A 24,949-nucleotide genomic window follows, 5' to 3' on the forward strand; every position below is an offset into this window, starting at 1 on the left:
AGTTTGGGGTCAGATCTTCCGCAGGTGTACACTGGTGATACTCCAGTGAAGTCAACCTGCTCCTGTGGGGATGGGGATGGGAGAGGTGGGCGTTTTGCATGCGAGACAGCCCACCCTGTGCGCTGAGCAACAAGTGACCGATCCTGCTCCCAACGGGATTTTGCCATCCTCTGCACTGGGAGTAGGCCCTGAAAGAGCATCCATCATGCAGTGCATAAGTGGAAACTGACTTCAATATACGCTAGTGTAGAGCTTGATGAGGTTTCCTCACGCTCCTATAGGGGAGAGATCTCAGATCACCATGCTTAGAAACCACCGTGATCACTGCCTGATCAGCAAGAACAGGACACCTAATGGGACGATCTGAATGTGAAGGGTCTGTCGGTTGAGTGGGTACATAAGAATGGCCATGCGGGGTCAGACCAAAGGTCCATCCAGCCCAGTATCCTGTCTACCGACAGTGACCAATGCCAGGTGCCCCAGAGGGAGTGAACGTAACAGGTAATGATCAAGTGATCTCTCTCCTGCCATCCATCTCCACCCTCTGACAAACAGAAGCTAGGGACACCATTCCTTACCCATCCTGGCTAATAGCCATTAATGGACTTAACCTCCATGAATTTATCCAGTTCTCTTTCAAAACCTGTTATAGTCCTAGCCTTCACAACCTCCTCAGGCAAGGAGTTCCACAGGTTGACTGTGCGCTGTGTGAAGAAGAACTTCCTTTTATTTGTTTTAAACCTGCTGCCCATTCATTTCATTTGGTGGCCCCTAGTTCTTATATTATGGGAGCAAGTAAATAACTTTTTCTTATTCACTTTCTCCACACCACTCATGATTTTACATACCTCTATCATATTCCACCTTAGTCTCCTCTTTTCTAAGCTGAAAAGTCCTAGCCTCTTTAATCTCTCCTCATATGAGACCCGTTCCAAACCCCTAATCATTTTAGTTGCCCTTCTCTGAACCTTTTCTAATGCCAGTATATCTTTTTTGAGATGAGGAGACCACATCTGTACTTAACACACCTAGCATCTTCAATGGCCCAGGGTCCTCCCCATGAGTGATGAACACCATAAAACCACACCCCACTCTTACTATGAATTCAATCTCTGCTCGCAAGTGAAATAGCAAAGAGTAATGCAGGTCAGGATTGGTGAGCAGGCACAAGCCAGGTGTGGTGCACAGGTCTGGGATAGGAGGGGTGTGTGTGACAGAGTTCACAACGGAGGTGCATTGATAGCTGGTGCAGTGGATGCTGGACGTCAGGTGGGTCAGGACTGGGGGTACGATGAGGGAAGTCATGTTGGGAGCCTGGAAGTGGAACAGAGGTTCAGGTAGGTCACAACTGAGGTGCAGTGACCAAGCTGGTGCACGCTGAGGGGGCGCAGGCTTGGCAGTGGAAATCCGATGGCAGGGCAGGTCAGGAGGAAGGGGCAGTCAAGGGGTTGGCGCCGGACTGGAATGGCAAGGTGAGCTGCAGGCCAGGATTGAGATGCAACTGGCAAAGGTGGTTGTGTATGGCCTCTGCAGCATAGCGCACTCCAGCCTGTGTTCCCAGCACTCCTCTTTCGTCAGAGCTAGGACATTGCCACCTACGGCATGTTAATAACTGTAACTGCTTAACAAGATCAACTCCTAAAATGACAAATTCCCTGTAATGGAAAGGTTCCTCCTGTCTTTACAGACACACAACAAGATTTCCCTTACTGGACATGGAGTGCCAACTTCCGCCAGGGTGGGTAGAGTCTACCCAGCACTAACAAATGCATAAAAGCTTAATTAGCAGGCTGATGTCCCTTGCTGATTCGCCATTTGATTTATTCTTTGAGAAACAAACACAGAGAGAGCTCCTGCAAAAAGGAACAAAACCCTGCAGCACATGTCTGAGCATGGGGAGGGCCCCGAGGGGAAATCTGACACAGAGGAGCTGCCCTCAGGATCAGTTTCCAGGGAGAATTGCATCTCTAACTTGCCCAGCCAAATGCAAAGAAACCGTCCAAGGCTTTTAGAAACCGTCCAAAAGATTCCAGTTCTCAGAGGTCAGAGACTTAGCAGGGTTAAAACCATTCTCAGTTTAACTAAGTATTCCCCAGGACTGTGTTAGCAGAAATTGCACACTCTTCTCTGTCTCTCAGAGGGGCAAGATGGGGAGAGGAAATTTCTCTTATACTAAGTGCTGGGTGAAAAAATAGCCTTTCCAGTTTTCTTTGTTGCTGTGTCAAATTCTCAGCTGGCTCCCTGCCTCGCTCACAAGAGCGGGCAGATGGGACAGGCAGAATCTGGAGTTCTGTTTGTGGTCCACCAGTATCTGAGCTGACCACCAAGTATGTTCAGTGGTGGCCAGAGCCCCTGCAGGTGTAAATCAGCCTTGCTACAAGGACTATTGATTTACATCAGCTGGGGATCTCACCCCATGGGGGGTGCCCCTTTATTTTTATGTTGTCGGACGCATTATGGCACCTAGATGCTATGGGGAATGGGCATATCCAAAGACAGACAGAGCAATTGCATAGTCTGTGCCCATCGACAGAAGAGTAACCGTATTAGGATTTATTATTCAGTTGCTGGGGGTCAGACACCAGAGGCTGTACCACCTGGGGACTGAGCACACAGGTGAAACACCAGAGCAGGACTTAAATGTGTTGATGGAGTCCCCTGTCCAGTGGACAGACTCAGACTCTGTGTGTGTACGCAACTATGGCTGTGCAGACGAATCCGCCACCACTGAATCTCTGCGGGTCAGAGCAATGGTGGACGCTACAGTGTAGAAAGGCCTCAGGCTGGCTTGCCTCTGTATTGTCCAACTCTGCTCCGAATTGGTTAGATAACATGATGGTTATAAACGCCTGAGCCCTGTCTACACTGCAGCTTCCGCCACTGCTGATGGGGCTGACCCGGGGGGGGGGGGGGGCGGGTGACGTGCCGGTGCCAGAGGTTCCCGCTGCAGGATGTGGCAGACGTGCCAGGCGAGCCTCACTCACTGACAGTTCCTCGTGTGAGCTGTGCTAAGACCGGCCTTCATCATATCCTTTATCCCCGGGCTGGTGGGCAGACTCCTGGGGCCAGAGAAGAGCATGTCCAGCCACCTTTCTAATCAGGGGCAGTGGCACAAAGCCCCTCGGTCAGTGGGGAAGTGCCCTGGTCAGCAGTGCTCTTTAGTTATTCACACCCGTGTAATGCTAACAATGCATGGACGTGCTTTAGGTACCTGCCTATCAACCAGCAGTGCTGCAAACTGCCCAGCCCTGACTCGGGGAAAGAGAGACTTTCCCCATCCTTGGCCTCTCTAATGAGACTGCCAACAAGGGGAGAATACCGAATGGGGGATAAGTGGCTTGGCAGCAGCACTGCTGGGAAGGATCTGGGAGTTGTGGTCGATCACAACCTCAACATGAGTCAACAATGCGATGCTGTTGCAAGACAAGCACATGCAATCTTGGGTTGCATTAACAAAGGCATAGCATGTAAGTCACAGGAGGTGACAGTACTTCTCTGCTGGGATCTGTGTAGGCCTCAGCTGGAGAACTGTTTCCCATTGTGGTCACCAATATATTGAAAGAATGTAGAGAAACTGGAAAGGACCCAGAGGCGAGCAACAAAGATGATCAAAGGGATGGGATGCAAGCCATACGAGCAAAGGCTGGAGGAACTGGGTATGTTTAGTTTGGAAAAGGGGAGATTAAGGGGGGACATGATCGCAGTCTTCAAATACTTGAAAGGCTGCCATAAAAAGATGGAGAAAAATTGTTCTCTCTTGCCACAGACGACAGGACAAGAGGTAACAGGTTCAAACTCCAGCAGAGCAGATTTAGATTAAATCTCAGGAAACACTTCCTCACTGTAAGAACAGTAGGCAAATGGAACACACTGCCAGGGGAGGTTGTGGAAGCTCCTTCATTGGAGGGTTTCAAAAGGAGGCTGGATGGCCATCTGTCTGGGATGGCTTAGACCCAACAAATCCTGCATTTGGCAGGGGGTCAGACTAGCTGTCTCATGGAGTCCCGTCTAACTCTGGGGTTCTATGAGTCTATGATTCTGCTGGAGATCTTTGTACTAGTAACAAGACTTAAACGCAGCCAACTCCCTTTGCCCAGGTCCGGGAACAGCCACTGGACATTATGACTATTGGCCACTGCTGACCCGGGCCAGATTCCCACCAGCAATGAGGTGGCAAAAGGCTGTGTGGCTCTCTGCTGATCCCCTGAGCCAGACTGTCACTCCCATGTTCTAGTCTATAGGTTCTTAGTCCGCTCCCATCACTGCAGTATCCAAGGGCCTTCTGGTCATGCATTGTGCAATGTGACGAACATTGGTCACGTGGTTTGTTTTCTCCTCCTCTCCACAGTGTGCCTAGCGGAGTGCTACGGTTTGTTTTATACCTGTACCTGGTCACTGTATTTGGGTCAGAGGAGGCAGTTCAAAGCAGCACGCTCTGCACGGGGAGCAGAAGGTGGGGAGGTTTGGGATGATCCTTAGTTCTTGGGGGAGTTCACTGAGCAGTCTGGGACCAGCCCCAGAAAGCTCTGTCTCCTGCACAGATGAACCTGACCCTGGTGGTGGAGAGTTCTGCTGGACCACAGGAGTGGATCTGTCAATTACAGTTTTCATCCCAGGGCTTTAAGCTCTTTAGATACTCTGGGCCCAGGCTACGGAGCACCTTGAAGATAAGGCCTGAAAACCTGACCTGGACTCGAGCACCGTGTCGTGGCTGTTTCCGTCCGCAAACACAGCATCCCCTTGCAGCCCCTGCCTGCTGCCCTGCCAGCAGCATTTGACGTGTCAGCAAAATCAACTTGGGTCAATAACTAAGTGCCAGCACCGTGTGACACTGAGGTGGGGCCGTGAAGAAGTTTAGCATTTATGGGACAAAAGTTATAGATCTGTCAGGCAATCATCTGCCATGCAGGACTGCGCGGGACGATAGCGTGAGTGCTCGCTGCCGAGGACCAGTGTGCTCCCCGCAGCCCGTCAGCCCAGGCAGATGCCTGCTGCTCCCCCTGTCAAGCCAGCATGCTCCACTGAGTGCTTCACTCACTCCTTTGTCCATGCATCAGGCAAAATGGCTCCCCCAGCTCTCTGTGAGTAAGTGACATAATCTAAGCTGCAGAGAGGTGTACGTGTTTCTCTCAGCTCATCCCTCTGAGCTGCCCCTCCAAGATGCATGATGAAGCATCTAACTGGCTGGTACGTCTTCCAGGGCAAGCACCACCGGTGAGACAGCCTGGTGTCCGCGTGGGCCAGAGGGATGGGGTGCAGAAGTGAGTAACGTTCCCCATGGGTTTGTGGCATAACTCACAGTCCCATTTTGCCAGGCTGGATTTGTCCTTTGAACATGTCCAGGACGTGCTCCCTAGGCTCCCCTTGACCTCTTGAATCACATGTGGTCGGCTCTACAAACAATTCAGGGTATATCCTCAAACCAATCTGCTCCTGCCCACATAATTCTGCACACACAGGGATCCCTATGCAGGAAGCCACTGTTGGTAATGCCACCTTCCCGCCCTCGTCCAGGCTCAGAGCCTCGCTGCTGTCTTTGGCTGTTCCCTCTCCTGCCCCAGTCTTTCACTAAACTCTTCACTCATCTCACCAGAAGCCACCCTTTCCTCACTAACCCGTTGTCTGCGCCTTCATCGCCTCCCAACTTGACTATTGTAACCTGCTTCTTCCTGGTCTCCCCTCTTCTCCCCACTCTTCAATCCAGTTGACCCAAACCATTGCTCCCAGAGCCAACTTCCTCTCCTGTCACTCGGCACATGTTATATCCCCGTCTTCTGGAATCCTCCACTGACTGGCTCCTAAATTCAAGCTCTTCTCACTTTCTACTGTGCTCTTCCCACGTACTTCCCAAGCTTCTCCCTTTACCCTCCCTTAGCTGCACATCTTTTCTCATGCTTCCCCTTACACTTGGAGCAGTTTCTCCTCTCTTGCCCATGAAGAGTCCCATCTCCTCCTTCAACCCCTTTGAAGCCCTCTTCTTTGAAGCCCCACTGCCGTTCTCCAGCATTATACCTTGGTGGCTAGCAGCCTGGTCAGGTAGATCTCGGACACCATCTTGCTGCCCCGGTCGCCCTCTTTTTGGTCTCCATGCTCATGATTCTTGACTAGATGCCACATCTTGACTCCGCTCTCCAGGTCAGGTGTGATCATGGGTGTGCGGGAGCGCAGGCTGTCTGGGCTGCCTGTGTAACGGATCATGTTTTCTGGAACACAAAGCCACAGCTTGCTCAAGAATCAATTCTCCACCTTCAAGAAGAGGTGGCCACATCAGGGGTGGGAAATGTGATTTCCCAGGGAAATACTCTGCAGTCATGTCTGCTTTAAAAATGGAACTCTACTACCAAATTCCCCACAACGCCTGCCTTAGCTGCACCTGCAACATTCGCACACATCTAGAAGTTCCGAGGCACCTGAGCAGATACACGGGAAAACTTTCCTGCAATGAGTTCAGTTAGCCTGGGAAAGGGTCTCCCGGGGGAAAGGGTGGGAGCCTTATCCCGCGGCACCACGACGGCCAGGCTGGACGAGACACTAGTACATTTAGAAAGGGGGATGTTCCAGCACCGGCGAGGGCTACACATGTTGCTGCTGTGATTCAGGGCAGGCAGCCACGGCTGGAAATGGGTTCCTTCATGGGTAATCAGAGCAGGATCCTGAGAACCCACAACTCCCACTGGCTCCAGCAGAAGCTGCAGGTGCTGAACAGCCATCTGGGCTAGGCCCAAAGAGCTTCACAATCCAAGAGCTTGTCTTTCGGTGTGTGCTGGGCTTGGTACACACAATGGATAATGACCTCTCCCCCCAGCCATTTGCTCCCTCCTTCCCCCGATACACCCCATTCGCTACCCACCACTGTGTCATTCCCTCCTCCAAAGGGGGCTGCTCAGCTCATTGCACCCCAAACCTGCCCATGTGGATGGCATGATGCCCCATTGAAAGCCACCTCCATTAATGGGGGAACCCATTACTACTTCCCTTTCCACAGGCCCAGGGTGACAGCCTGGGCAACCCCCCAGCCCTCCAGCAGCGCTACAAGTTAACTGTAGTTAACACACAGATGGTGACCCTTCCAGCAGCAGGTTCTGAAGCAGCTTCATTAATGCGTTACTGGCCGCCCGGTATTAATTACTGGATGGAATACTCATGTTAACTCTGGCTGCTGCTCCCTTTACTTCAATTAACAATCACTTCTGACCCACCACCTTTTTTCCCCACTCCCCCCTCAGCCCCTCTCCTAAAAATCCAGTAGCACAGAACTCAGGAAACATAACAATAATGAAACCACCCAAACCCCCTTCTTTGCAAAGGTCACAGTGTCCTTCCAGAATGGCAACAAGGCTGCAAAGAACATGAATATTAATAAGGCTTGGTGCATTGCCGGTGTCCTTGGAGTAAGGGGAAGCGAGTTCCTCTGGACGCTGAGTAACTGTACTTTCCCCCAAGCTACAGAGGATGACGAGGATCAGACTTACTTTCATATATTTAAAAAGACTGGATGAGGCAGCTGGATCCAGGGTAGTGGATGGTTTGTATCACTCTCCTGTTGCACTCTGGAAACTCATTTCCCTTTAATCCTCACCTGCTGCTGCACTTCTTGAGCCAGAAGTCCAACCAACAGGCAGCTACGCATGTGGGGGCATCAGTGGCCGGTTGGGAAGGAGAGAGGAGCTGGTCTTGGTGACTCAGGGAAGCTCAGTTCTATTCTGGGCTTTGCAGCAGAATTTCCGGGGAACCCACTTTACCTCCCATGTCACTTAGCCTCAGTCTCCCCACGTATACAATGGTAATAATGGAACTTGGGCCGCTCAGTAAAGTGCTTAGAGAGCTAACGAGCTTGAGAAGTGCTAACTTTTATTGTTCCAGGTGTAATCTCACCCTGGCCAAAGTCACCTGGATAAAAGAGTGAGCTTCCATAAACACCATTAATTAGAATAACTTAGCCCTTGGATTATCCAGTGCTTTTCATCTTCACTTGCTGTACAAATGCTAGTTGGCTGTGGCATGCTGTTCCCTTTGCAGGTGCTCAACATCTCCCCCATTGTGGCCACTAATATCTCCCCTAACGTACATCAGCAAACAGGCCCTTACCATACTTGCTAGCAGAGGTCCTGGAGACAGTGGAGTTGTTGACAGCATTGTAGGCAGTGACCTGCTTGGAGACTAATGCTACCACGGATCCATCTGGCACCTGCGAAGGAAAGAGAACTTACCAATAAGCCTCCTAGAGATGGCCAAAAAGTGCACCCGATAACATAAAGGAAACCCAGCCAGTGAAACCCGAGCGATCAATCACTATTCCTGCTGAAAGGATCTCATTATTAGTTACTTATGGCCCACCCCTGCAAACCCTTCCTCATGGGAGTAGGGCCAAACCCTGCTCTCCCCCCTCATGCCTCCCAGTGCAAATCTGGAATCACTCTGCCTACTTGGTATGAAGGCAGAATCTGGCTCATACAGGGACTGACCCAGAGCCCGCTGTAATCAACGGGAGTCCTTCCATTGGCTGCAATGGGCTTTGGAGCAGGCCCTTAATGGGCTACTCCCATGAGCAAGGGTTTGTAGGACAAGGACATGGAATTAGGTCAAGGGCCTTGTCTTCGTACATGTCTGTAAAGTGCCCAGCGTGAGATCCATACCCACATGATTGTTTTTATAATGGACAAGAGATTGCAACAGGCTTATCTTTTAAAAGTAGGGAAGTGCCAATTCTTCTAATTGTTCAATAGTCCACAGAACAGGAGCGTGACATTCAAAAGGTCCATGACACAAGCTCTTATAATGAGAGATGGTCTGAAGAGTCTGAAATAGGGTTCGGCTAGAGCTTGGGGTTCAAGATCAAGACACATCAGGTTAGAAATCAGAGTAGACATGCACAGACTCCTGATAGGGCACAGGACTTTGCCACACCAGTAGGGCATTGTCACTACTACAACAGAGGGGGAAAATGGTGTCTCTATTGTTCTGCCCATGGAGATGGCGGCTGGAAATCTGTTGTGCTGCAGGAAGTCTCACATAACATCTCAAAGGAGGAGAGAGCCTCTTGAAATGAGACAAACCTGCCAATCCATTAGCTAGGCATTTGTGTGGCTTCCTTTCAAAAGCAAGTGAAACAATAAGCAATTCTGAGCCAATGGGGAAGCGAAGCTGTATCAGGAGCATCTTGGATACATAAGAAGTTATAAAAAGATGACCCCCCCAAAAAAAACACCCGTGAAGAGCCACTAGCTCTTGTCTCTGTAATAATAATAATTAGCTCTTATGCAGAATCTTTTCATCTTCAAAGCACTTTACAGATACTAATTAATCAGCTCTCTCAACACTTGAGTAAGGTCTCTGTGCTATTATCCACATATTACAGATGGGGCACTCAGAGGTTAAGGTCCAGGTTTGTAAATGTATTTAGGCAACTAAAGATGCAGCTAGTGGGATTGTCCAGAGCGTGTCAGTACCAAACTCTCACTGCCATCAGATGTTTAACAGGGAGGGTGATTAACCGTCGGAACAACTGTCCTGGGGCTGTGGTGGATTCTCCATCACAGGCAATTTTTAAATCAAGGCTGGATGTTTGTTCTAAAAGATCTGCTCTGACTCAAACAAGGGAAGCTCTCTGGCGTGGGTTCTATGGGGGGTTGTACTAGGTGATCCCAATGGGCCCTTCTGATTTGGCAATGTAGGAAGAGGAGTTAGGTGCATTTCAAGATCCCACTCGGCACCTATCTACAGCCTTAGGCACCTAACTGTCTTTGGCAACCTGGTCCCACGTGACATGCCCAGAGAGCCAGTGCTTAGAACTCAGGAGCTCCCAGCCCTGTACTCAGTGTCAGATCCTTAGCTAGTGTACATTGGTGTGGCTCTACAATCTCCAGTGGAGCTACAGTGATTTACACCAGCTGAGGATCTGGCCTATAGCATTTACCGGCCGTAGATCTCAAAGCACTTTCCAACAGTAGGTAAGGACAGCTGTCCCCACTTCTTAATATCATTATCCACTCAGGGAAATGGCGCCCCCTATGGGGACAGAGTGGCTGAGCTGGGACTAGAACCAGGATCCGGTCAGCACCCTCACTGCTGTCCGTCCTCTCATCCTCCTGCTTCCAGACAACAGGCCCCCAACTCCTACTGCTGCTAATGTCAAAGATCCTCCGGAGCACAGTGGCCTTGCCCTCCAGGAGAAAATGTGTCATTCTCCCTCCCCTGCAGAGGGAGAGAATTAACTTGTGTCCTGCTCATCTCCGCTCCCCATCTATTTCTAATCTGCTTGCCTTCCCCTGCCCCCTCCTCCATGCTAATCACCAGCCGCAGCCTGACATCTCATCTACTGCCAGTTGGGGGCCTTCAGTCAAGCCTTCCCTTTAAGAGGGTGGCGGCTTATCTCGCCCTCTAGCCCCACACCAAATAGTTTGCAGGAGGGCTTTTATTAGGTATCACTGGACTGACGTCAGTACGGACAATGCCAGCAGTAGTGGCCTGGGGGAGAGGTACAGGGCCCCTTCCTTCCCAGTGATTGGTATCTGAGTAGCTGTCAATCTTTGTCCCTTAAAGCAGAGTTGTTTTCCCTTCTTTTATTCCCCTTCCTAACACTGATCTGCCCTCTTCCCCGCCTATCGCACAGAGCAGAGTAGGCAGGGGGAAATCCTCACTAAAAGGAGAATCATGGGAGGTCGGTGTTAGTGCTGGCCATCAAATATTTGTCTGAACAGGTTTTTGTCGGAAAATGCTGATTCAACTAAACTGATTTTTGGTGCGAAATTGCATCGATTCTGATGAAAGTTTCCACAAAAACAAGTATTTTTGAAACAGAAGCAAAACTGTTCAGAAAAATTTTGAAATTTTATTTCAAAAACAAAAATTGTGTTTCAAACTGTAGTTTATTTTAATATTAGTGGCATTATTTTTACATTTTTTCAAGACCTGTCAGTAATAGTGCAGAATATGATGTCATATCATGTCAAATCATGTTCTCGTCTGACATAATATAATAGCAGAAGCCATTTTTATTGAACGTTTATATTATTTATTTTCTAAAAGCCATTCAGGGCAGCTGCTACTTAGTTCAGCTTGAAACATCTTATCCTATTTTCTAGCTCAAAGTGTCTCCTGTTTGTGTTGTAGTGAAACAGTCTGGCACTTTGCGGGGGGAAAGGAGGGAGCGATAGAACTTATTTACAGGGCGTCATTGTCTGGGATTGCTCTTTGCTTGTTCCAGCCCCAGATCTCAGACAGGGTTGGCAGAGGAGCAGCTGCTCAGATGATGAGAGCAGCAGTGTAACACTCCTGTGGAGAAGGAGAGAAGGTGCAAAGCGCCTGTGTTAGGAGGTGCAAAGAGACTGTGTTAGAAGACCAGATGGTGCAACCTTGATGATCTCTGGGGTGAGCTCTGTCAGTGGCCTTTGAAGAAGGGGTAGATGGGTTGGGGCAGAGAGTGGCAGTACTTGGCAGTGCCAGTCCAGTTGTTTGATTGGCACTGAACCCTCCCAGCAGAGGCAGGTAACTTGGCCAGGCCTGTGTCCCTGGCAGAGGGCTCCTGTCTCATTACCTGGTAGTGCGCCAAGGTATTGAGTCTCTTCCAGTCGTTCTCTATCTTGGTGGTAATGTCTTCGTCCTGCAGGATCATTCGGGCCCCACTTGCCTGTCGCCACTCTGCAGCGAGAAAGGGCACATTTCACTCTGCTCTGCAGAGTCCCAGGAAGAAGGAGGCAGCTCAGCATACACCTTACACATGCAACATGGAGACCACATACCATCAAGCAGGACAACACCTGCCCACAAACACCTGACAAGAGACCCAAAGATATGCATAGTGCACAGAGATGCACACGACACCTCCCCCCACACACACAGAAAAAGGCACACTCCACATACATGCCCATGCCACGTATACCCCTGCAAACCAGGGACAGGTGAACCTTCAAAGATTCAGGGAGATGATTCAGAGAAGTATCCGAAAGCATAGGCTACATGGCAAAGTTCTGAGTCAGTTCTTACATTATCTGAATGGGTTTGCTTGCTTGGGATAAAAACACATATATCCCACTACCATTCATCACACACACCCATGCACCCAACGTCTAACTCCTGGCTGAGATGAGCACAAAGCAGCTCCTACGAGCTCAGCCTTTGGGATCATGCCATGTAGCTGTTGCCCATAGACCCCAGGGGCCTCTGAGTCTGGTCATAGGGCCATGGCCTTTTTGGGTTGCAAGGTATAGCTGATTGACGTCAGCTGATGATCTGAGCCATAGAGTGACAGCTCCTTGGGTGTAGACGGTGCTGTCCTTTGTGGTTTGCACAGCACCAAGTGGACCGCTGGGCTCGAGCAATATTGGTGCTTATATGGCACTTTTCGCCCACAGATCGCCAAGCGCTGCCTGTAGAGACGGGGAGGCCCATTGCCACTCCTTTACAGACGAGGACACAGCAGTGCACAGCCAGCCAGGGGCAAAGCTGGAGACAGAACCCAAGCTTATTGCCTTCCAATCCCACGCCCTGCCCATCGTAACACCCTGCCTCTTCCAACACAACCCTACCTAGCCACATGTAAATGCACAGGGATCCTGTTTCTCACCAGCTACAGCAGACATCTAATTTAATGCCTATCAGCATGGTATCTAAATGCCACGTGCTTGAATGATTATGTGGTGCTGGTAACTGTCTCTACATTCTTCTTACTGGGCAGTCCCATCTGGTGGCTGCCTTTGAGAGAATCTTATATTGAGACTAGGGTTGATACATACCTCCATCTGAACGGGACAGTCCCAGTTTCCCTCAGATTGAAGACTTGACTTATTTGCCCTTGGTCTAACCATGTGTGGGAATAGCCAATAGTACCATAAATGTGACCAAAGATGTCAAACTGTAGTTTAATTGGGAGAAACTACAGCCAACCATGGGTTAGCCATAGACAACTTTGGTTTAACCAAAGGCAAAAAGAACCACCCATGGTTCAACCATCGCAGTCACTGCCAAATACAGTTTAACCACGAGCCTGGTCATCATAAACCATAACCATGTCCTTGAGTTAATTAAAATGAACCTCTGAATGTGGAAACATCACCTGCCAACTGTCTTTACTGCTTCCAATGTAAAAAGTCAAGAGTTGTTGCGAATTTCTTTTGGTTTCAGCAATTTTCTCATCCCATAATTAAACTTTACTCATAAAACTGACCCTTGCTTTTACTATTCATTTGAATTAGCAGAAGATCAGGTGCTGAGTGTTTATTGCTGGATGTCACTGAGAACAGAGATCTCTCAAGGATGTAGCAGTTGGCTGGTCAGTAATGGGTACCATGGTTAGGGATGACCCCATATTGGCCAGGATTTATCCCAACTCCTTAAATCACACCCACGGTATCACAGTACTGTCAAAGCACGACCCTTTGCTCCTAGCCACACCTGCAAAGAATCCCAGAGCCCAGCTGTTCAAGACCCAGGTGGTGCAGGGACTGGAGCACTGGGAGAGGAGGAGCATCCGGAAGGAGCTCTTTCTATTACAGAGTCCCGCACAGAGGTCCACTGCCACTTTGTCAGTGCCTCCTGGGGCTTTCCTCCTTGGATCCCTGATCCTTGCCAGCACTGGCTGCTCCTGTGTCTAATCCCCTTCCCCCACCCCCAAAAAAAGCAGGATCCCTGGGCAGTGGCACTGTAATCGTTCGGTGCCGTACAGACTCCTACATAGCTAGGTGAGCAGTCAGACATGCCCAGTTCTCAGTTTTGTGGTTGGGTCGGGAACGGAGGGCAAACATGGCTTTTGTCTGTCTTTGCCCTCCTGGTAAGGGCTGTGCAGGGCTGATCTAACTCATGCTCTGCTTCCGACGGGCCCTGGGGGGGCAGAGAATAGCCATAGTGCAGTGCACTCCAGTCACCCCCAGCCACCCTCTCAGATTCCCCCATTTCCTGGGGACTGGCAGCAGGGCTAATGTAGAACCATGACACCAGCTCCACACTGGTCAGGGCATCCCCTGTGCGGGAGGGTTTCTCATTTCCACCCACTTTAAGGCCCCTTTAATCAGGCCCATTGATTTTATATTTGTTTCTCATCTGTTTCATTCTTTTTCTCCCAGGCTAGCCCAACGGGCTGTGTTTAGGTTGGGAACTCTGCACGGGAATGTTTCTGGTTTCAGAGTAACAGCCGTGTTAGTCTGTATTCGCAAAAAGAAAAGGAGTACTTGTGGCACCTTAGAGACTAACCAATTTATTTGAGCATGAGCTTTCGTGCTTATGCTCAAATAAATTGGTTAGTCTCTAAGGTGCCACAAGAACTCCTTTTCTTTTTGGGAATGTTTCTAGCCACACAAGAGCCATTCATGTCCAATGGTGAAAATCCACTGAAGGTTTGAATTCTGAAGCTCTTACTCAGGATTTCTTGAATTTTTTTCTCTAGCCAAGTGCCATGGACTTCAGCTGGCATCTGGGTGAGGGCTGAGAAGGGACTCCAGAATATGGCCCACTGTCTTTAGTGGGAGTTTAGTCTGAGTAAAGACACCCTCTTTAGTAATTAACATCTCAGTTTACCCAACTGTTCCTTAAATACCCTTTCCCTCTCTGCTAGCACTAACAGGCTTGGTCACTCCCAGCGCTGAAAGGGAAGTGGTAGATGCGGGGAGGACAGGAAGGAGATAAAAGTGACCCCTGCATTCATATTCACAGCACTAAGTGAAGATTGTTAGCTTTCTCCTCAACCGCTGCTCCCCGGCCCCTCTCCCATCAGATCAGCGCACTCCTCACAGCAATGGCACAAAGGAGAGACACACTCCAATCCAATTTGTTTCACTTGTACTTTCCAGAGAGCGGGAGGGAGGTAAAAATCCCATTATCTTTATCTTGCCTTCCAATTGGGAGTGGCGGTAAATGCAAACGCAAGAGACAGTTGCTGTGAACTCTATATTTCATTTTGCAGACAGTGTACCCTTTTATTGCATGTAGGAATGACTTATTTTTTTAAAAACCTCTTTTAATTCAAGGGAAAAGGGAAATTCCAGAGGCCTTTGACAAGAGGGTTATTTGAGCTGCATCGGATGTCTGGGTGGGGCTTGCGGACTCCCAGGGAGAAAAAGCCCAGAATCTTGGAGCCCTACTGTTTAATCCCATTAACCACTTCCCCTTCCCTGCGAGGTTCTCCAGTGGTGCTGCAGAGTGGAATGAGTTAACCCTGCCCACACCCCCTCTGAGGCAGGTGAGCATTAACAGCCCTATGCTACCAAGGAGGAAACTGAGGCAGAGAGAGAGATTCAGGGGGAGATTTTCAAAGGCACAAAAGGGCGACTAGGTGCTTGGGTCCCATTTAAAGTCAGTGAACGTTGTTCAGCTCACTCCCAGGTGTGTCTTAGATGAGCTTGCCCAAGGACACATCAAGAGTTCATGGGAGAATCCAAACCCCCTGACTTCTAGGCCTTGGCTTTAGCCAGGAGACCACCCTTGCTCTTTAAAGGAAGGCATTGATTGTAATACACTTAGCCAATACTACTAGGCCCCAAACGCGTAGGCATTTTGGGAGTATCTCACCTACTCCAAACCCTGGGTGCTCTCCCTAATAGGCCCTGGCCAAGATATTCTGATGTGATTAGTGACTTTGGATGCTTCAGTTTTTGGGCCCCCAACTGCTTGTGCCTTAAAGGGGCCTGATTTTCAAAGGGTGTGCACCGGGCACTTTCTGAAACCTGGGCCCCTTTAAAGCATTTCAAGCTGCACCCCCAAAAATTAAGGGACCCAAAATCACTAGTTACTTTGGTACCGAAGTGCTGGAGTAGGCAGGACACTTTTCACACCTAACAGTGATTGCCAGACATGGGATGGGCCAGCCCAGGGGATTAGACATGAGATGAGGAGCCTTTCCTCCCTATGCTACAGGGAGTGGTTGGCAGCTGGTGGGCAGAGGGGCCAAGAACTCCCACTGCAGATGTGAGAAAGGGAAGAGCCCCACTAGGCCCCATCTAGTCCATCAACATGTCGGTGCAGGGCCGTCCCGCTCCTGTATTAGTGTTTAATTCAAATGGGTTATAGAGACTAAATGAACTCCCCACCCCAGAGTTGATCCTTCAAGGTCACAGCACACAGACAGGGGCACTTGCCCTGCTATTGTCCGGGCTGTACCTGTCCACTGCCCAGGGCTGTCAACCCATCACTTTCCACCAGCACTATACTCCCTGTTAAAAGCAACCAGAGCACAGGAAGGGGGGAATTTCTTTGTTTGGAGAGAGTCTGTTTTGGGATTCTCCCCCATCCCTGAATGCTCTTTTAAAGATGTGGCTATTGCTTTGGTTAGGATTTTTGAAATGGGCGCTGTAAAAAGAAACCTTCAGTAATTTGGCTTTTGGACTAAAATGCTTCCTTCTATCTAAGCAATGGGCCCTCACCCTGGACAGAGAGCCCTGCAAAGCAGCCCTGGAAATGCAAAACTGTTTTTCTCTTCCGAGACCCATGGAGATTAAGGTCAAGATGGGACCACTGAGAGCTAGTCTGACCTCCTACATAACGCTAGCAAGAGAAGTTCACCCGGTGAGTCCTGCTGTTCGAAGTGCTCACACCAGGATTGCACTGATCCCCAGAGCTTTATGGTCACTTAGACCAGTGCTTCTCAAGCTATCTGATGTGGGGGACTGGCAATTTTTACCCCAATGTTTGCGCAGGCCGGCAGCAGATGGCTCGCGGACCGCCACTGGTCCGCGGACCACCACTTTGAGTAGCACTGACTTAGACTATGAACATCCGAAGAGCAGACCCCCCCTCTTTTCCACCTTGTGTTCCTTTCACTATCATCAAAGGACCCCATGTTCCAAGGAGCTTCTGTCTCCCTGTGAGGAATGGCTGTGACTCCCTCTGGACATACACCCCTCTTCCCCACCAGGCTCCCCCAAAGAGAGTTACTCCTCCATCCTCATTAGCAGGTGAGCTAAGAAAGCCTGTTGCTTTACTCAATGCTGGGAACAGGCTTGCCCTGGACGAGGCATGCCTAGGTCTTTTCCATCTTCAGTGCGGATGACTCATGTCAATAAACTCTTTATTAATCAGCCCCTTTACGGGCATGAAAAGTTCTGTCCTTCCTGGGGGCAGGTGTGTATAATGCCTGTTAATCCCCACTGGACCCCACTATCCTACCCACCCCCAATCACTCAGCAGCTCCAACACATGTGTAAGGACCAGAGCAGAGATCACACAGCTCATTAGGGCCCTAATCCAAACTCTTCAAGGAAGCGGGGGAGGGGGAGGTTGTTCTGGTTCAGACCCAGCTGAGAGATAGGTCCACGCTCGGAGGTTCAGAGTTGGATCTAAACCTGCCCTCAGTTTGGAGAGGGCGTGGGATCTGGGGGTCTTGTTCAGGCCTAGCTGATTAAGGCCAAAGCAAATTAGCCTTAGAACATAGCCCATTTGTCCCCTAGAGATCATCATTGTCCAAGGTGGTTCCAATCCAGCCTCAGCCCCTCATAGTGCTTGTGGAACTCCTGGTTCCCTGTCCTACCAATGCCACTATGTATTCCGCAGTGTCCCAGCAGATCCCAGCACCCTCTGTCAGTGCCCACCCTTGGATCCAAACTTAATGTTTCCCCTGGCCCCAGCCCGGCACAAGGCCTGGGTCAATATATCCGGCCTGAATCCACCGCACCCCCGGTCTCCAGTTCCTGGCTGGCCTCACTCTCACCCTCACCCAGTCCCTCGCTGACAGTCGTCCGCTCCAAAAACATCTCGGGTTCATTCTTGCTAATTTATACGATTTGGTTTTTACTGCTGCTGCTTTTGGCAGCTTGTTCCATTATTTTAACCACCCTTTGTGAGCAAGAATCCTGCTGCAATTGCTGACAGGCATCCCTCTCCTCCTCCCTCTTTCCTCCTCCCAACTTAACTTCAATCCCTGACCTCTCATTTCTGCCTTCATTATCATCCTAAACGGTTTCTTGGCATCAGTCCATTCCTTTTCCTCTGGGTTTTGCGTCTGCTTTTGCAGGATTTTATAGACTCCATAATTTTCCACTCAAGTCTCTTTCATTTAAGGTCACAGAGGGCAAATTCTGGCTAGTCTGCTCCCAGGATGAAATCCCAAGTACCCTACCAGGAACCATAAGGGTGGCCCTAAGCAGCACTTAGTACAGTGCTGTGTCCTGTCATTCTATCCTCCTGCTAGAACCCAAGAGGAGCTATCTGGGACCTGCTGTTATACCTGATTGCAGATCTCTCAGCTTTCACTTCAGATCTAGGCTAGGAGAGGTTTCTGTTTATGCAACCCTAAACACTATAGCTTAGAGCCGGTGCATGAGAACAGCAATATGACTAGACATGTAACTGAAACGGACATGTCTCGCTCCATTCTCCAAGCCGAGTGAAGTGCTGCAGAGCAAACAACGTGTATGGTGAAAAGTGCATGAGCTCTGTGAAGTCCTTTGGTTTATAACACTCTGAGGCAGTAATGTAATGTAGAGAGGAGCCGAACACCACTCTGGAGCCCTGGGTGCGTATCTGCCGCTCCTAGGCAGGGAGGAGACTCAGCTACTTTCCTGGCACTATCCCTTGTCCCTGCTGCTCTCTACTGTGGGATCTAGGCAGGGTAGGCAGCCAGCAAGGGGTGGGGTGGGTTGGGGACCACAGGGAGTCACATCACCCATCCCTGTGGCCAGTGGGGCTCGGGGCTGGAAATCAATACTACCTGGGCCAACTGGCTGTCTCAGTGAGATTGTAAACCCCATCTGAACCCTCCACCCTGACAGAAGGCGTAGCAAGAAATCTCAGCAAGAGGAACCTAACTGAGATCACCATCACTCCTGGGGGTTTTCCAGCAGGATGGGGCAACTGGGCTCTAGGGTTCTCAGGGCTGCAGCGACCCTTTCCAGTCCTTGGCCAGCTGGGCTCCTCTGCACAGGAGCAGGAACACAGGCTGCTCGTCCCTTTGTGGCTGTCCTTGAGGCAGGAGGAGCAGAGGTGTATGGTCTTGAGGGCAGGGAGGGTCTCGTGTCTCCAGTTATTGACCCTCCAGCCTCGTCTCATTTCTGCTGCTTTGCTCTGAACACGCCGCAGTGAGTCCCCTTCTGTCTGGTGAGGTAGTGCTCAGAACTGAACACAAGGGCCCAGCTGGGTTTGAATTACAGCCTTCCCTGCTCCCCTCCCCCCTCCGTGATGGGCCACATGCTCACATACCCAGGTCCATGTCAGCAGCTTTGGGCCTGTGGGAGCACGGCACATTCTTGAAGATGGCGTCAAGAATCTTCTCCTTGACCTGCGTGATGGTGTCGCAGTTGAGGATCTTCACGGGGATCTCTGGGCTGTTCACGTTGTCGGGGTTCACGCAGCTCAGGACCTGAGGGAGGGAGACAGAGTGGCAGTGAGAAAAGCCAGACCCTTGGTGAAGACATGGGAGCTGCTCATCGCTACTCCTTCCTGGACAGCTCAGAGCTAGCCACTGGGTCCTACAGCATGGATGGCTCCAGGACAAACCTTCAGGTGACTCTAGCCAGGAATGGTACAAGAATCATGCTCAGCATCTGCATGGCTCATTAACGAGGACCTGGTCATTCTTCTCCCTCACAGGAGACCCAGGGATCTGGTTCCAAACAAGGTGTCTATATCGGTCAATCCACAACGGGGCTGCCTACGCTCCCTTACACCAGGGTCGTTTAGCATTACACAGGGTCTGCTCCTGCTCCCACTGAAGCTAAAGCAAATGTCCCACTGTCTTTAATGGAAGCAGGGTTTGGCCCTTAGCTAGATGCTCTGGAGTCCCAGCTGCCTGCTCAGGATCTTACAACAAGCAGGATGCAGATGGCTGTCTGCTCTCCTTGTCTATCTCTCTTCAACCCCTTCCCCACTACATGGGGACCTCTCCCAATGGGTTGGAGTCACAATACCCAGCTATCTCATCAAAGTGGCAGTCCTTACATTGAATTTCCTTGAGCCTCACCTTGGCTTCTCTTCTGTGATTGCGATCCAGGAGCCCATTACTGCCAGCTCTGCATTTGCCATCAGGATACTTGTCCCATTAGGAACGGGACAGTGGCCAACCAACCAACTCATTTCACACAAGCCACTGACAAAATGCTCACAGCTTTCCATCAGTGCTGACCCTGGGCTAGATCTGAACTGATGACCTAAAAGTTGAAAGGACCTTGGGCCCTTTAATAATCCTCCAAGTCCTCCACAGCCCCTTAGAGAGCTTCACAGTTCAATAAACGCCTCCTTGGGTTGCACTGGCAGCCTTGGTTCGAATGTTCAGGTAGCATGGTCTTGAATCCCTGAACTCCTAGTTTGTTTTCTGTCCAAACTCTTCTGCAAAATGAGGTGACAGGCCGTACAGCCTCTGCACCAGGTGAATTCCATTACTTGGAAATACAACGATTCTTGAATAATTACATCTTGCTCTGGCACTTGGCACAAGAAACGTTACCCAACTAAAGAGGCCTCTGATTCCTCGGAGGACAACAGCATCTGCTCCCCAGCCTCTGTGCAACAGCTAAATGCAAAGCAGATGGGGGCCAGAAGGGGGAGGGGATGTCTTAAAGTCACACACAGAATGTAATCGAAATTTGGCCACTAACTCACAGACATTTATAAGTTCAGCATTCTGTTTTTTTCTCGGCAAGGGAGGGTGAAGTGTATAAACGTCTATAAACTTAAGGCACCTTTATATTTTGGAGGGTAGTTAAATTGAGCTGCAGGTTGCATGCGATTGTTAAAGTTCCCATGGCCCTTTTACAAGAGCAGGAGTGTTAATCTTGGTGTCCTGGCCAAATTATTTTGACTGTAAATTCCCATGTAGTGTTTCATAGCTCCAGGATTCACTAGATACGGGATTCTTCTTCACTTCCTGTCCTGATCTACTGAGCAGTGCTGCAGTCACCCCAGAGGCAGCTGCTTTTCAGTGGTCACTGTATGTTGTTTGCAAAGGGCTTTGGGATCTTCTAAATGAATGGTGCAATATCAATGTAAGATATTAATAAGATTATAATACAGTTATTTATGTGTCACTCCAAGAGTGTAGGAAAAGCATAAATTCAGTTAATAAACCATCAAATAATAAAATAACAAGTAAGATTTCTATAGCATCTTTCACCTCAAAGGCTCTCACAGATGTTTACAAAGAGCACCACTAAAATGAAGCCACCGCAGGGTGTGATCAACTTGCACCTATCACGCTGCACAACTCCGGGGATGGGAAATTTTGATCAAGGACACCTGGGCAAAGCCTAGCTCTTGTGAAAAATCCTGAGAGAGGAGTTCTTGCTCAGGTGTTTCCCCTACAAAGTGAACAGCACAGGGCTCCTTTGATTGATAGTGGACGCATGATGTATTGAGCTGACCCTGATGAGAATGGACCCTGTCGATTTCATCCCTAGGAAGGGATGTTGGAAGCGGTCCTGATGCAGCATGCTGGTTATTTACCATCCTGCCACCCATGGCAAGATCTCACAGGAGAGTCGGAATGCACAGCAGTATGTCTGTGTCTCAGGTTTGCCTGCAGCAAGCTCCCTTTAATTTTACAGCAGCCACATTGATGTCCAAACTCGAGGTGGCTACCTGGCTTCACATTTGACAATGGAAACAAAACAGCCTTTTGCTGACTCAATCAAAAGGTGCAATTAGAGCTAGGCACCTGACCAGCTCGGGATTTTCAGGATAAGGCAGGGAGGCTCCTTCTTTCTCTACCACAGCAATCACCTAGAACTGACCCTTGGAGGAAGCAGCCTGCCCTTTTTACCTGCTGGTTGGGCCCTGATTGGCTTCTGGTAGCTCCCAGCCCTTCTGGCTGCTGGAGGACCAATTCTCACTGGTTCTACCTGCAACTGATCCTGGGTGGACTTTCCTTAGGCCATTCTTGGAGGTCTAAATTTGTTTCTTTGAGTGGTGTGTGCCACAGCACGGGGCAACAAATGCCTAGTCCAGCCCATCACAGTCCATTCCAGTGAAAAGGTCCTCAGGGTGGGGATCATAGAATCATAGAATCATAGAATATAAGGGTTGGAAGGGACCCCAGAAGGTCATCTAGTCCAACCCCCTGCTCGAAGCAGGACCAATTCCCAGTTAAATCATCCCAGCCAGGGCTTTGTCAAGCCTGACCTTAAAAACCTCTAAGGAAGGAGATTCTACCACCTCCCTAGGTAACGCATTCCAGTGTTTCACCACCCTCTTAGTGAAAAAGTTTTTCCTAATATCCAATCTAAACCTCCCCCACTGCAGCTTGAGACCATTACTCCTCGTTCTGTCATCTGCTACCATTGAGAACAGTCTAGAGCCATCCTCTTTGGAACCCCCTTTCAGGTAGTTGAAAGCAGCTATCAAATCCCCCCTCATTCTTCTCTTCTGCAGGCTAAACAATCCCAGCTCCCTCAGCCTCTCCTCATAACTCATGTGTTCCAGACCCCTAATCATTTTTGCTGACCTTTTTTGTTGGATGGGAATGGATGTTCTCCCTTAAACTGTGAATGAGGTTGGGAGAGATTAGACGCACAGGTACTCTCATAATGGGACAGAGCAATGACTGTTCAGTCCCTGATGGTGACTAATGCCACCTGTTTTGGAGGAAGATATCAACTCCCAGTAACGCCCATTGTGTGATGCTGTATAAGCACTTGGATAGTACCTGTGATGTGCACCCTAGGGAGATGTCAAGCTGTTTTAACTTTGTTGCCTTTGAATTTCATGGGGCATCCTCTCCTTGTGGTGTTAGAAAAACTCCCTTTGGACCAGTCGTTCTATGATATGCCTTGTACACATCACCTCTCGCTTTTTTCTTTCCCAGACCAGTCATGCGGGAGGGACAAGGGGAGAACAAGACTTCATTTGGGGGTAGCTCTTCAAAGACCAGGGCAGGGGCTCCCAAATGCTCTTCTTTGGGAACGTAACCCATCTCTGCAGGAAATCCAAACCAAACGCAGAAAGGGAACCATTACACCAGTCACCTCCCTGTACTTGCAAAGGCCAGAACCATAGTTCTCAGGGACCAAAAACTCAGAGAGACAAGCCCTGCGGCTTGGAGCTAACTCTAGACAATGAACTTCCTCCATGCATTGCAACTGTGGGGTGAACCGTCCACTCCCTAGTGGGAAAGCCGGAGATGCCCCTAATGAGTCTCTGAGCATCCCCCATAACCAAATTCACGGCCATTAAAAACACGTCACAGACTGTGAAATCTGGTCTTCCCCCGTGAAATCTGTTGTTTTGTGTACTTTTATCTTATACTATATAGATTTCAAGGGGGAGACCAGCGTTTCTTAAACTGTGGGTCCCAACCCAAAAGGCGGTCATGGGGGGTGGATCACAAGGTTACTGTACGGGGGTCATGGTATTGCCACCCTTACTTCTGCACTGCATTCAGAGCCGGGTGACCGGAGAGCGGCGGCTGGTGGCCAGGCACCCAGCTCTGAAGTCAACGCCCCACCACCACCAGCACAGAAGTAAGGGTGCAATACCATACCATGCCACCCTTTACTTCTGTGCTGCTGCCTTCCGAGCCGGGGCGCTGGAGACTGGCGGCTGCTGGTCAAGGGCCCCGTTCTGCAGGCAGCACAGAATCAGCGGTGGCAATACCACAACCCCCTACAATAACCTTGTGAGCCCCGGGAGCCCCTTTTGGGCTGGGACCTCTACAGTTACAAACCTGTGACATTTCAGATTTAGATATCTGAAATCATGAAATTTATGACTTTTAAAATGTATGCCATGTAATTGACCAAAGTGGACCGTGAATTTGGTAGGGCCCTACCCATAACGCCCTGGGTTGGTGGACATCTCCTTTGCCCCTTTCATGTAGGCTGTGGGATCCAATGGGGGTTTCTCCAGGGTCCCCATGATCGCCCAGCATACAAATGGCCAGATTCAGTCCCACTCAGCAGACCAAACCCCATGCATGCCTGGAGGGATTCTGCCTGGGGAGGGCAGCTTTAAACTCCAGCGGGGTTGCCACAGGAACCCTCTGGAGGAAGCTGATCAGTAGATGAGCATCCCCTGCCTGGCCTGGTTCCACCCCTTCCAGGACTGGCTCCACTCATGTATTGGTTGCATGGGACAGCTCCAGTCCCCATGCTAGGGCAGAGCTTGCCAGCAGCTTATGCCTGGGGACTTTCCATTGCAGCCGTGGGTGACGCGGACCCCAGGACCGTAGTTCTCACAGTGGTCCAGTGAGGCACATTCCTTAGAGCCGGGAGGGGGAGGTTCCTGGTGGCTTGCACTGCTTTGTTGGGCTGTGTGCTTCATGGAGACTGTGATACTCACACCAACGCATGAGCAGCCAGCCCCCAGCCATTCACAACCTGTCCCCAAGCCCTGCAGAGAACCGCTAGACATCTCCTGAGACGAGACATTTCTGCCCTCCCTTGTCGCCTGTCCTGCTTTACCCAGGCCTCTCCTGTGAGGTCACTGGAAGAGCTGAGGGAAGGCTTTGCAGCTGATAGAAAGTCCCCACTGTGTAACGCCACACTGTGACAGGTGACGACTCTGCTGAGAGGGAGCAAATGGGGCACCAATTATGGAGGCAGCATGGTCTAATGGACAGAGCACAGGGCCACGTGTCTGGAGACCTGGGTTCTAACCCCAGCCCTACCATTGAGCTGCTGGGTGACCTTGGGCATATCATGTCTTTGTGCCTCTGGTTCCCTTCAAGTCCCTTATCTGCTTACATCGCAAGCTCTTCGGGCACATGCTGATCCCAAACTGTGTGTATATGCAGCGCCCTGCTCTCAGTTGGGGCTTCTAGGTAAATTATAATCACATCTTGGGGACATTTACACTGAACTGCACTGAGGCCTGGACACATCTGTGCTGTCATATGGAGACAACTGCACCCAGAGGACAGCAGTGGGGGAGTGCCAACCCTTCCTCTCCTGCTCTTCGCTCTGGGTTAGCGATGGCAGGGTGGGGCTGGAAGGAGGCATTCAGTGGCAGTGCTTGGCAGAAATCAATGTGGGAGGTAATCCCCAAAGAGGAGAGACATGGGAGAGCCCTTTCATGCCTCATTAGTGGCCTATTTCCCTCC

At 50.1% G+C, this 24,949-nt stretch overlaps 1 protein-coding gene across 2 annotated transcripts in view; it reads right to left on the reverse strand.

Moving 5' to 3' along the window:
- The window catches only part of PLXNA4 (plexin A4), a 634,448-nt gene that overhangs the window by 37,395 nt on the left and 572,104 nt on the right, over positions 1 to 24,949 (reverse strand). For both annotated transcript variants that reach the window (XM_048836698.2, XM_075124565.1), the window contains 4 exons: positions 19,123 to 19,282; positions 11,537 to 11,640; positions 8,089 to 8,188; positions 6,013 to 6,203 (listed from right to left, as the gene is read on the reverse strand). In XM_048836698.2, coding sequence (XP_048692655.1) covers positions 6,013 to 6,203; positions 8,089 to 8,188; positions 11,537 to 11,640; positions 19,123 to 19,282 — 555 coding nt within the window. The remainder of the gene's footprint in view (positions 1 to 6,012; positions 6,204 to 8,088; positions 8,189 to 11,536; positions 11,641 to 19,122; positions 19,283 to 24,949) is intronic.

Source organism: Caretta caretta, chromosome 1 (assembly GCF_965140235.1).
Source record: "Caretta caretta isolate rCarCar2 chromosome 1, rCarCar1.hap1, whole genome shotgun sequence".
Lineage (NCBI taxonomy): Eukaryota > Metazoa > Chordata > Testudines > Cheloniidae > Caretta > Caretta caretta.